The sequence below is a fragment of the Camellia sinensis genome, chromosome 1 (assembly GCF_055761805.1).
Source record: "Camellia sinensis isolate YWXY chromosome 1, ASM5576180v1, whole genome shotgun sequence".
Classification (NCBI taxonomy): Eukaryota; Viridiplantae; Streptophyta; class Magnoliopsida; order Ericales; family Theaceae; genus Camellia; species Camellia sinensis.
Genome location: NC_138961.1, coordinates 43909288 through 43923527, shown reverse-complemented (window position 1 = coordinate 43923527; position 14240 = coordinate 43909288). Strand labels below are relative to the sequence as shown.

The window sequence follows — 14240 nt, the reverse complement described above, 5'->3', positions numbered from 1 at the left end:
CCAATCTGAGCACCTGGTGTTCCTTGATGACCCTCCTAGCTCTATCTCTTCTCTTCTGATTGCAAACATAGTTTTTTCTAGTGTAGCTAGGGCCTGATGGCCTTTGTTTGATTATTTGTTTGTACTTAAACTCTGCTACTTTGTTCTCATTTTCACTTGAATCAAAAAAAAGATATGACATTTTGTCTTATTAGCTATTTTAGCTTATTTTGTTTTTTTGTTTTTTGTGAATTTTAGTCTAAACCAGGCTAAAATTTGTCTTCCCAAACACATCAATCATGCACAATTTATTTTATTTTCCTTAGTATGTGTCTTGTATCATTTTGGTCATTGATATTTTAAATGTGGAAATTTGATTTCCAATCTATTAATTTTGTAGAAAATGGTTCCTACTCCGTTTCCATTTAAAATTGATAATGGAAGTAAGGACATTTTCATCAAATTACATTTAAATATCAGCAAAACAAGAAAAAAAAATTTCAAAATGTGTGATTAGTTTCATTTTTCTCCCCAATGTTTTGAATTGTGTCAATTTAATCCATAACTTATTTAGTGTCATAGGTGATTTGATAAAAATGTCCTCACTTCCATTATCAATTATAGGAAAAAACAAACGTAAAGACTATTTAGTAACAAAATTAATAAATTGAAGATTAAATTGAAACATTTAAACTAGTAGAGATTATTTGTGCAAAACATAAGAGTGTAGACACCTCGTTTTTGACCACCCTTAAGACTTCGGCGCTACTGATTGTTTACTTGGTGATGAAAGTTGTGCTGTGCAAATGTTCGATTTCTTTGGCAAGGAGAGAGTCAAATCCCAACCTTACATCCCCTTTTTTTTTGGACTAAAACTATTTTGACCAAAGATTTTCGACCTTAAAACCCTCTCTTTCAAAATAGTTTTTGAACAAGTTCATACGATGTTCCGACGCTTGCATTTTGTTAAATGTTGCGTTTTTCGGTAAACCGAGCAAGGACAAAGTGGAAATGAATGAAAGAGAGGTGAAATCTTTGAAAAATCATCCAAAACATCTTGTTTAGAGGTTTGGATTTGAAAAAAATTAGAGAAGAGGGAAGAAACCTAGTTGGGGAGGAAGATGGGCATGAACCGTTAAGAGAGACAGTCGAGCAGCCCTCGCTAAATCAGGCATATCCGTTTGTACACTTGGATTTCAGTTATGAGGCCACACCATTGGAAATAAGACTTCTGGGGCTTCATCATTTTGCACTCAAGAATCTCCTAAAGCCGAGTTCGGATGGGGGAGATATGGTTGGTTAAAATTAGACATCAATCCGATTGAGCCGAAAATGAGAATTCTTCACTAAAAGAAGGATATCTCTTATCGCACTCGGAATTTTGAGGTGAGGCTTCTACCATTGGAAATATTACTTCCGGGGCTTTAATTTAGACATAAGAATGACCTGCAAAGAAGTCCCGACGAAGGAGATATGCCCGTTTGAAGTTGGACCTGCAGAGCAGATTTTTCTGCCCGCCACTGGTGAAGAGTGCCGGCCATTGATGATGAGTGGTGGCCACAAATGATCCTATGCCGGCCATCAGTGATGGCCGGCCGGCCACTGATGTCAAAACTCAGATTTTTTGCAGATATTTACCTCCAACTGTTCCCATATTGCTCCAGCTGCCCTGTATTAAGATATCTTGACCTAAAGGTCATATATTGCTATATATGGAAGCCATTCTCAATGGTTATAGGAGGTTAGCAATTTTGGGAGCCTCTCTCTCTAAAATCTCTCTCTCTCTACAAAATTTTTAGAGCAAAATTTCTGTCTCTCTCTCTCTCTAGAATCCTCTCTCTTGCTATTTTGTTCTTGAAAGTGGGAATTCTCTACACATTTGCATACAACCCCTTTACCAAACGGGACCACCTTGGGGCTGAGGCATCTTGGGACCTATTTTGGGCTGTTGAAGTGTTATTTGAGCCAAGAAAGTGGTTGTTTAAGTGCTGTTCTTCAAAGGTATAAGTCTTACCTCTTTTAAGCACTTTACAGATAGTTGTTTTGCCATCTTTTTGTGCTCTTTTGAGCCTAGTTTTCAACTACAAAAAGTTCTAATTTTTGGGCCTAAACATGTTGGTTTAAAGCCATTTTGTGCTAAGGGGTTGTATCCTCCTTCTTGTTGCCTATGTGTATGTGCCTTTGCATCATCTCTTAGCATGTAAAAGTCAAACTTTTTGGGCCTTTAAACCACTGAAATTCAGAGTTATTTCAGTGGTAAAAAGTGTGTTTTGAAGTCCAAAAATGGAGGGGTTAGCCTCCCCTCCTTGTATGTCTCTTTCATGCCTAGTTAGCATTGCATAGTAGCATGTTTTTGTGGCTTGTCTTAGCTTATTTTCAGCATATTTTTGCCTCTGATTTGGCATGTTTTAGGACTGTTTTGGGCTGGTTTGGTCCTTTGATTCTTGCTTTGTATGCTTGTAGTGTAATGGTGCTTAAGGGTCTAGTTTGTGCTATGTGTTAGCCTTTCATTCTAGCCTTTTTTTAGCTTACTTCAAGCATGTTTTAGAACTTTTAAACTATTTTAGAACTATTTTAAAGTGTTTGTGCCTTTGGGGCCTTGTATTGTATAGCTATAGTGTAATGCCTTTACTAGCTTTTTTGTTTTGAGGCCTCTAGCATGCTTTGCTTGTGTTGTTTGCATGCCATAACATCATTTAGCATGTGATTTTAGAGCATATTCCTCTATTAACCTCTCACATATATCACTCTTTAATTGCTTTTGAGAGTTGTGCCTTATACCTTGCTTGTGAGCCATTTTGTGCGCATGATTGTCTTGCCTTTTAAGCTTCAATCTTAGCATGATTTAGCTCATGTTTTGTCATGCTTTAACTTTGTTTTGAGTTGGTTTGGCCCTTTGAGGTTTGTGTTGTAAGGTTGTGGTACAACCCCTTTCATTAGCTTAATGAGTTAAGCCTTTAAACATGCATTATATGGATTGTTTGCACGATTTTAAGTCATTTAGCATATTATTTCAGTGCTGAAATATATGTCATTGCACTGCATTGTTTCAATCTTTCATTCGCTTTGGAAGTGGTCTTAAGCCCCTTATTGGCTTGAGCATGAAATTGAGGCATTCATGCCTAATGGTTTTAATCTTCCCTTGAGGGTTTCTACTAACCAACAGCATGAGACCTCTTTCATGCTCAAGGCACTTGTGGCTTAGGCCATCTTTCCAATTAGAGGACTTTCACATTGGACTTTACCGGTTAAAGAATGGCTCGGTAATGTAAAATGTGTAAACAAGAATTGATCAAAGTAAAACTTGTGCAAGATAAGCATGTGTGTTGCATTGCATGTGTTTGGATCAAACGTTAATCCAAACACGAGAAATGTGAGATGTTTTGTACTCATAGTGATGAAATGTGTCACATTGCATGGTCTTCATTGCCTTTGATCTCTCATGATAAGGTAATGGACTTGTGTCTTTGTTTTTGTGCATTTATTGAATTTGTGCAAGTTGGATCCGTGGCCCTTATGCATTGAAAACGCTTATTGGTGGCTTTAGACCCAATGGTGCCACTCTTTTGATGTTTTGAGATGATAAGGAGTGGCATAGTATAAACATGTCTCTGGAAAACCCTCTATTTTTCTCTGTTTTGTGCTCTGTTGCAGTTTGCTGTTTCAGCACACCAGTAGCTGGCAGTGCCTCACTGGTGGCCGGCAGTGCTTCACCCTTGGCCGGCAGAGGCACACTATTGGCCGGCAGGTGGCTGGCAGCCACCATTCATGGCCGGCAGGCCACTGGTGCATTCCTTAGAGGTGAATTGGTAAAATGGTGCAACATGTTCTTGGAGAAACCCTGTAAACAGAGCCTCTCAAGAGCAAACTGGAGAGCTTTTCGGGACGAAAACCGAGTGCATGCATGTTTATCTTTCAAGTAGAGCTGAGGTAGCATGATTTAATGCTTTACTTGTTAGTTAGAATGGTTTTGTAATTTAATTTAATTAATTAGTGTGCTAATTAGTTAAGTGTTGTAATAATTAAGTAGCTTAGTTTAGCTATTTCTTTATTGGTTTGTAATAAGTAGTCTAATTAGTTTAATTAGCTTAGTTTATATTAGCTTAGCTTATTTATTCGGACCCTCCTTCAAAAGGGCTCAATGTTGTAATAAGCGTGCGTCTGTGTGCATGTCTTCCAACCCGACGTCTTTTTTCCTTTTATTTAACCGCTTTCGATGGTTAGATTAGGACATATTTTGATTAGCATACCTTATGCTTACATGTGTGCATCATTCATTTGTCTTGCATGCACCGAGGCTCGGCGTATCATTCAAACTGCATTGTATTTCAATACTTGTTTGAATACGTGTATCAAGTGTTGCATTCATATGCCATCTTAGATAGCCGAGCCTACTTAGTTGCATTTTGCATGTGTTGCATTAGGCATCTTAACATTGTTAGGATCATGCATATTTCTAACTAGCTTCTGTTTTGGCTTGGAGTACACTGTAAGCATTTACGCTTTAGCATACTTGCATGAGTGTGAGTGTTGCCATGACAACATGCTTGTTATGAGGCTATTTGCTTACTTGATGAACTGCATGAATGCCTGTGAATGAAGGCTTTATTACTTGAATTGGAACAATTCATCAAATGTGAGTTTTAAGCCCACTTTGCGAAGTGGCAAATCATGTTTTCAGCCCACTTGAGGGTGGCACTTTCAAACCATTTTCGAAAACAAACATGAGTTGTTTTGCTCCAATTCTTGCGATTTAGTCTATACTTGTATGTTGTGCGCATCATATAGTAAGTTAGCTAAATAACCGGAACAAGAACACATGTGTTTATAAAACGACATATCATGTTAGTAGAGGCCGATCCTTTGATCGGGCGAGCGGGGGTGCTCATTTCAGGACCTTCCTCTCTCGTACCCAAGTTCCCGAGCCGAGGCAACTTTGGTGATGACGGACACGTGGCCTTTTGCACGAGTCAGGGTTTCCTAAATTTCCCAAAAACAAAATATTTAGGTGGCAACTCTGTAATCTGGCAAAGCAGTCCATGTTTGGCTCTTTTTCATTCAAAATTGATTTTCCAAAACCAACTGCCAAATTTGGATTCTTTGGTGTTTATCAGTCTCACATTGCACTTTGTGAGATTAGATTTAGAATCGTGATAGGAGTCCGAACTGTATGAAGACCAATTCGCGCCTTCTTCGAAAGGGGGGGCACGCGAAGAAAGTCAGGTCCACAAAGAGACACACTAAAGTATTGGAAATGAGCTTCGGTGCATTTTTGGGGTTAATTACACTTATGATTCTATATATATATATATTAGGCTAAATTACATTCATATCACTTTAGTTTTCGTAATTTTAATTTAAATAATTTGATCTATATATTTTTAATTTTGTTACAAATGTGATTTCTTCACCATTTACTATAAAAATTTGAAGTTAAAAAAACCATGTGTAAAACTAGTGTGACCAAAGATCGATAAGTTTTTTTGAAATTTCACTTTAATCTATCTAATTTTATACATGAATTATTTTTATTTTTTTTTCTATTCAAATGTTAATAACACATGACAGATGGATCACATTACAATAAAATTCAAAGTGTAGATATTAAATTATTCAAATTAAAATTATGATGACCAAAGTAATTTTCAAAATAAAGGAACCGATATAATTTATTTATTTATTTATTTTTAAACTACAATTCTATTTTGATTTATTCACCGCAGTCACCGTCACAACATCCAACCATTGTCGACCATCATTCAGCCACTATTCTCCACCGTTCTACCGCTATCATGACTGTAATCCAGATCTGATTTAGTTATCATTGAACCACAACAATCGTTAAACGGCCATATTGCCACCATTGCATTACCATCAGATCTCATCAAACCAAAAATGGGTAAAATTACATGATTTGTTCCCTTTAATTTGAGTAAAATTTTACTTTGATCTTGCCATTACATTTTCTTAATATTTTAAATGAAAAAAAAGTTCCATCCAAAAACTAAAAAAACATAATGCAATTAAAAATATATAGTATATTTATAGGGTTCATTGAGGTAGTTATAGTTTTGCATGTCCAAAATTCTTACGGGACAATACTGTGACAAAATTGAAAATATAAAATATAAATTATTCAAATTAAAATTACGGAAATTAAAGTCATTCTTGTTTTAAACTTTAGATATTAATAGTATGGGTAAATTATACTTTGTACCTCTGCACTTTACACTAAATATCACTTTAGTTCCTACACATGAAATCATGACAGTCAATCTCCTATACTTCTAGTTAAATCCCACTTTGGTCCCTACATATGAGATCATGATAGTCAACCCCCTACACGTTTATTCAAATCCCACTTTGGTTTCTACATAAGTGTCAATGTCTCTCTTCTATAACTTCATTTTTAAATCTTTAATAAAATCCAGTCATGTGACAAAAATGTGACTACGAAATGAGGATAAGAGAGAAAAATCATATTTCCCATCAATACACTTTGTCCTACGTGATAAGCGCATGAGAGTTATATAATATTATATATATATATATATATATATATATGTTTGTATAGTAAAAATTGGGATGAAAAGACAAGAAAGTAGATGTTGGCTGCATATTATGTATAAGCCAATCACAGCTTAACACGTGGTTCGTAAAGGGTAATCTCGGGAGTTAATGCAGGTCTCTAATCAATAATAGACACATAGTAGTTCATATTGGTATTGATGGATATGCGTAGCACTCCAGCAATTAGAAGACACAAGATGACGTAGCCCAACAGTTACTCAAAACTTCAAATTCAAATTTATGAGGGAAGCCTAACTGAAAGAATGGCGTAGTGGAAGCGAAATTGTGCAAGGCCATGACCAAAGATCGTGGAAGTACATTTCGACGGTTAGAAGCCCACTTTGACAATTACCATTCGGAAGTATAAATAGAAGAGAAGGCCCCGGAATGAAGGACCCAGGCTCAGATTAAGAAACCAGTTTGTTTACTTCATTTTTCTTTCCAGTTTTACATTTCCAGTTTTTCACATTTCCAGCACTTCAATTTTTGTACTACACTTCATTTCCTAAGAGTAGTTTTCAAGTAGTTTGCCGCTGTGAACGTCGTTAAGGTTGGGTCATTGTAATTTCATTATAAGTTTTCATTTTTTTAATGAAATTGTTCTATATCTATTTGCTAGTTTCTCCTAAAAGCCACCAGTAAAAGTCCTCTTCATTGAGGCTGAAAGAACTTCAACACAATCACCTGATAAATTTTGTAAGGACTTATTGATCCTTGCTGACATGTTTAAAATTACATAATTAACCTTCGAAAGCCAAAAAAGCCAACATATATTTTTGGCACGCCTAGTGGGACTAAGTTTAAAATGGCCAGATGTAGGAGACAAGAAGAAAATGAACACTTGGAAGAGGGTGTTGAAGGAGAGGTAGAAACATCTAATCCAAAGGATAATGTAATATCACATCCTATGGAAGAACCTATGTCATCACATCTTATGGTCGAACAGACTAGCACTTCGGAACATACAACACATGTCCAAAACATTGGACAAGGCCATGGAACTGGACCTTCCATTATTCCTTCTACCCAGCCAACGAATCCATGGGGAGGTTTGGTAGATGCTATGAGACAACAAGTATACAATGGAAAGATGGGTAACATCTTTTTTCGGTCGAATGAACTCTCATCAGCCAACTGTGATAAGACAAGACGAAGAAAACATAGATGTTCATTAGCAAAGATTGGCTCGAGATAAACAACTTATGCAAAATAATAGAAAAAATAATGGTTAGACTAGCAGTCAAAATCATAAGAGGGCATCACCTGTACCTCAGTCATGGTATGAAGCTCCTTTGAGACCAATGGCAAATCAAAATGTAACCATTACATAGCAGCGAAACCATACAAATTGGTGGGTTTGGACCAGCACAAGGGAATGGCATGAGGATGTTTTCAAATTCGACGTTTGAGACCATGCTTAGCACAAGGGTGTTCATGAATCCTATGTTTGAATTTACACCAGGGGGGTTGGAAGGATTTCATGTGGTTGGAAGAGAAACAACACATGTTCCTCCTCTTATAGTGCCTTTCGCAGGGCCTTTCGCAGGACAGGCTCCAAGAGGTCAGCCATACCCTCACCAGCAACCAGTACAGTAGGGATAGCCGGCCCTAAATGTACCTCCATATGGACCAAGAGAACCTCAAGCACATGGAATTTCTCCAAACCCTGTGTTTGCCCCTTCAGTAGTGGTCCAACAAGCACAAAATATGGTCCCTAGGGCCCAAATTGTTGATATTGTTAGAGAAATGTGTGGACCTATGGCTTGGGGGGATCAAACTTCTGTATATAGAAAACCATACCCAAAGTGGGTGCATAGGGAACATGAATACCCAAGGGGTTTTAGAATACTCAATTTTGCTCTCTTTTATGGAAATGGAAATCAGTCAATAATGGAACACATTGCCAGATTTATAGGCCAATGCAGTGAATTCGCCAATAATGACTATATGAAACTATGACTTTTTCCAAATTCTCTAACTGGGGCAGCCTTTGTGTGGTATACAAACCTTACACCTGGCTCTATCCAAACTTGGCAACAAATGAAGAAAGTATTTCATGCCTAGTTTTTTCAAATAGAACCTGAAGTTTCTATGGAAGACTTGGCACGGTTGAGCAAAAGGCTAGATGAGAAGGCTGCTCAGTTCATTGCCAGATTCAAAAGGGCATGAAACAGGTGTAGGGTCATATTACCTGAGCCTGAATTTGTAAGATTGGCTCAGAATGGGTTAGAATTTAGGCTTCGTAAGAAGTTCGATTCATCTGAGTTTCGAGATTTAGTAGAATTAACCTACAAAGTGGCTAGATATGAAACTTTACTCGAAGAAGAAGAAGAAAATCAAAATAATGCTTTATGTAAGACTTATTATAAGGATCCTAATTTTGAAATTGATGCAGCAGAGATCATAGGAAAAGAACTTATGACTTCTAAAGCATCAATTCAGAGGGACACTACAATTAACCAATAGTTTAATAAGAAAGACCTTCATAGGAAATATTCTTTTGACATAACAACGACAGATGACAGTTTTGATCATTTGCTTGCAGCACATTTCTTAAAGTTACACAAAGGAGTTAAAATCCCAACTTTTGAAGAACTTAAAGGGAAATTATACTGCAAATGGCATAATTCTTGGTCATATTCAACTAAAAGCTACATTGTTTTCGAGACAGGATCCAAGAATAGATTCGAAAGGAAATGTTGAAATTTCCAACCAAGACTGAAAAAGCCATGGGAATCAACACTAACCCATTTTTAGAAATAGGAGTGGCAGAAGCCAATATTGGCATACCAAATTTCCAGAACCTTTCCTTGAAGGAATTGGAAGAAATTAGTGTGCAGATGCATGTTGCTAGCCAGGCTGCCTTCAGAAAGGACACAAGAAATTCACCAGCCAGTGGATAGAGCTTTGCGGGCCAAATGGATGCTCTAGTGAAGAAACATTGGATGATGATTCCCTCAAAGCAGCTGTGATGCAAATGATGTGTCCCAGATGTAGGTTGAGATACAAATGGCAAAGGGAACTCCTAATTGATGGGAAACAATATTACAAAGATGTGCAGAAGAATAGAAGGCCAGCCAGCACGCACAACAGGCCATACCTAGTTGGTTCTAGACAGCCTCCATCCCTGGTTGGCCCTCTAAACACCAAGATGCAATCAAAGCGTAAGAGGCCTCTTCATGAAACCAGACCACCCAATTACTATAGGGTGAACAACCAACTTGAAAGAAGGCCTGAATTTGGTGCAAGCTATGGGACCAGAACTAATGATTGGTCCCCAAGGACTGTTTCAAAGACTACTTTGAAGACAGGGATAACAAACCTAGCAGCTAAAGCAGTGAGCTCATGGGTAGCTAGGGTTCCAAATTGGTTTGTCATGCAGAACAAACCTAAGGTGATGCCTACCCAGAGGATAACCTTTGGGGATAAGGGGAAGATGATCAAACCCCCTTTGGTGGCTCCAAATAATTGGGTGTTGCTTAGAGACCTAACGACAAGGGAACCAGACATGATTCTTGTGATCTCTAGGTTACAAAGAAGGAAGATCTAACAAAGGTACACCCAATACGAAAGGAATCTAAAAAAAATGGAGAAGGTACTTCCTTGGCCCCGTTAAAAGGCCAGACAGAAGAATGAGAAGGTTTGAAGCTGAGTCCAAAGATTAGCCAGCAGGGAACAATTGAACAAAGTGCATGCTGAACTAAGAGCCAAGAAGAGATCCAGTCTAGTAGGCCTCCACAAGGCCTTGATGAAAAGTGATGATGAGACAGATGAAGGAATTGAGTTAGGCTAAGAAAAGGCATTAGGTGAAGATGACATGTTTGAAGCTTTCATGGCTAAGCAAACCTTCATGGTTGACAAGCTAGCAGAGATAGATTAGACTGCTTCGAGGGAGCCTATTAGCATGGAGGCACCAGAATGTAGCATGGAGGATGCTTCCCAAGCATCAGAGCAAACCAATATAGAAGGGGAGCAAGCACAGCTAGTAGTACAATTTGGCTCATTCCCCCCCAGTAATAGTTAATATTGTTTATGTGCTGCCTCAAGAATTTTAAGCTGAGGAGGAAAACTAAGAGGGTCAAGAGGATGATCCCATTCCAGTTTCTAGTGAGGATTCACAAACCAGCATGGGTCAAGGTGAATCTGAAGTAGCCAAGCCCATGGAAACTAATGAGGAGAGTGAGGAGGTGAGCATTAACTTCTCTTACCCCTTCGAATATGCTACAATATCCATGACCCAGCATGTTAAGCCTCTGTACATCAAGGCTTACTTCGATGGAGAACAATTGAACAGAGTGTTGGTGGACAATGGGGCAGTAGTGAACCTACTTCGTAGATCCTCTTTGAAGAAGTTGGGGAAAAGAAATCTCAGGTTGATCCCGACAAGCACAACCATTGCAGGTTTTGTTGGGGATAAACAGATGGCTCAAGGTATTCTGCCTATCAACCTAAGTGTGGGAACCAGAGATTGCATGACAACATTCTTTGTTATAGATAGCAATGCCAAGTATAATGCTTTGCTTGGCAGGGATTGGATCTACACAAACAAATGCGTGCCTTATTCTTTACATCAAAAGATTATGATAGCATTATGCAATGGGGAAACAGAGGAGATCAATGCAAATCCACAATCCTTTTTTGCTTGTGTAGATTTTGTAGAGACAAAGCTATACACTGATGGGGTAGTACCACTTAGTGTATTGAAAAAGTCTGATGTAACAGCCGAAGTGACGGTTGATGAGGAAGTAGCACACTTGAAGCATCTAGTGCAAAAGAGTGCTAATGAAGTGTTCATCACCAAAGACGACAATGATGCCTGGTTGTAGACAAAAGGATCAAGACCAAGAAGCCAAACCATTGGCTTTAATCAAATTTTCAGCATTGGACCTAAAGGCAATAGTCTAGAATGTGCAGGAAAGGGAGAGAGAAGCCATGATGATTGGCTGTATTTAGGAGGAACAAAAGTCTAGATCTTTGGTTCTTGGTAAGTACTGTGCATTGGATAGTGAAATGGAAGTCCAGGAAATACAGGAAGAATAAGTTTTGTGGACAGACTTTGTCTATGAAGAAGAGGCTAAGGATGTTGAACCAGAAAGGGTTGCTTCAAAAGTAGAGTAAGTCAAAGAGGGAGCATCAATGAGTGCTCAAGTGCAAGATCCCTTAGAAGAAGTCAACCTAGGTGAAGGTTCAGTGTAGTAGCCTACCTACATTAGTGCTTGGTTAGATCTTATCCAGTTGTTGGTTGTCCTAAAACAATATAAGGATTTTTTTGCTTGGTCTTACAATGAGATGCCTGGACTGGACAGGTCATTTGTGGTACATAAGCTCCCAATGAAGCCTAATTTCAAGCCACACAAGCAGAAACCAAGGGGGATGAGCCCTGAAGTGGTTCAAAAGGTAAAAGAGGAAGTTCTTAGGCTCCTTAAAGTAGCTTTCATCAGAACAACCAGGTATGTTGAATGGTTGTCCAATGTTGTGCCTGTGGTAAAAAAGAATGGCAAGATGATGGTATGCATTGATTTTAGAAACCTAAACTTAGCAACTACAAAAGATGAGTACGCCATGCCTATTGTTGATTTATTGGTAGATAGTTCAGCAGGTCATAGGATTTTGTCCATGATGGATAGGCATTCTGGTTATAACTAGATTTGCATTGCAGAGGAGGATGTCCACAAGACAGCTTTCAGATGTCTTGGAAACATTGGCACCTTCGAATGGGTTAAAATGCCATTTGGTCTAAAGAATGCTGGGGCAACATATCAGAGGGCAATGAATACTATCTTTCATGATCTCATTCGAGGATACTTAGAATGTTACATCGATGATATTGTTGTGAAATCCCAGTCTCTAGAGGAGCACCTGGTCCACTTGATGGCAGTCTTTGAGAGAATGAGAAAGTTCAAGTTGAAACTTAATCCTCTCAAATGTGCTTTTGGTGTATGAGCTAGAAACTTTTTGGGGTATGTAGTATACAAGAAGGGAATACAGATTGATCAGAACAAAGACAAGGCCATCATTGAGGCCAAACCTCCATCAAGAAGAAGGCACATGGAGTGTAGAGCTGGGAAGTGGACGTATCATCTGAATTGGCTCTACACTCATTGACACTTCAGTATGGATCTTCTTTTTTCCTTCTGAGGCTGCCTTTAAGGGCCCTTCATCTATAGGCAAAGAAAAAGAAGCCAGGGTCAAAGGGGGAGGAAATGAATGATTACTACTACATATCATAAAGGGAAAAAATGAAGAGAAAGTGTTAATTTTATTCTAAGTCTTGGAGAAAAGGAACTTATGAAAAGGGACTAAGAAAAATTACTAGTTTCAGAGGTTATGGTGGTGATGGTTGGAAAGCTACGACGGGTATAATGCTCAGCGGTCTATTTTTTCCTGGCAGCCTCCTTTTGTATTGTTTCAGCAGCAGTAGCTTCTTTTCTTTGCATTTGTTGTTGCCTCATTTTCTCCAACCTCTAGACGACAATAAGCTCATTGGATTGCTCTTTCTCCACTGCTTTGACAGCTGCTTCATAAGCAGGATCCTTGGTAAAATTAGAAGGAGAGACTGTCATTTTCTGCCTCTTTTTAAGGGGTGTTTCTTTTTCCTTTCCTGCTTCCTTCTCTTCTATAGGAACTTCAGGGGCCTCTTCTTTAGGGTCAAGTAAATGTCTTTTTTTCTTTTGTTGTTGTTGCTTGCCCTTAAGAATAGCTAGAGCTTCAGTCCTCTTGGGAGATTCCTCTTGTAAAGGTCTTGCACCAAGTAAAGTGGCCCTGGTGACTCTAGGAAGAGGAGATGAGGCGACAACAGCAATAGGGGTTGAGGAAGCAAGAGCAGTGAAGGCAGTGATAGTGGTCCTAGCCTCCTTGGGCTTGGCTGAAGAAGGCACATCTAACCCTACTAGTAGATCTTTGGAGGGGATTGCTAGGTGCACATCCATATTGGTTGTCTACCAATTTTGAAATCTTTTCAAAGCTATGCCATGAGGGATGAATGGAATAAATACAAACTCACTCAGATCTTGTAATGGTTTAAATGTTGCTTAATCCAGCTTGGCTTTGGGTACTTTCAGATCTCTGATTGTAAGATTTGTATTGGAGAGACTGCAGAGAGGGATAGGAATTCCCTAAGTAAGACCAAATTGCCTAGTAAATTGGGCAGGACAATAAACCTTGGAGATACACTTATAGGCTCGAGGGTTTAAAATACCAATAAAAAGCTCCATTGGCAACAGGATGGAGGCCCATATATCTTTATGTATAGGCCTGGAGCATTTCTTATCAGCCAAAAATGTCCACAACCAGTTTGGTCTTTTGTTGGCTTTGAAGGGACAGAAGAAGGTAGAAGGAGGAGAAATTGGGAGTTGATGGACAAAAGTGAAGTAGGCGGCAAAGCTAGAGGGGTAAAAGGAAACCCTGGCATATTTTTCTCCATAAGTGGTGGGGTTTTGCATTAAGATTTTCAAACACTTGGAGTGTAAATCAATGAAATATGCAAAAAGCCAGAGCTTTAGTACCCAAAGGGGCCTCCTTGATTAACATCCAGGGATTTCTCACAGAATTGGGAACATGCCCTATAAACATGGCCTAAAATGTAAGGAGCCAAGGCTATCTTCTTCTTCGAAGTAAGAGCCTTGGCAAGGGAAGCAAACTCAGGCATAATCCGCTGAGATGATGTGCAAAAAAGGAACTTACATAACCAG

At 38.7% G+C, this 14240-nt stretch overlaps 1 protein-coding gene across 1 annotated transcript; it reads left to right on the top strand.

The window, feature by feature from the left end:
- The first annotated feature begins 10676 nt into the window (after positions 1 to 10676).
- LOC145793806 (uncharacterized) lies at positions 10677 to 12195 on the top strand. Its single transcript, XM_082876696.1, has 2 exons — positions 10677 to 11368; positions 11856 to 12195. Exons 1-2 carry the CDS (start codon positions 10677 to 10679, stop codon positions 12193 to 12195), a joined length of 1032 nt encoding a protein of 343 aa, XP_082732822.1.
- The last annotated feature ends 2045 nt before the right edge of the window (positions 12196 to 14240 follow it).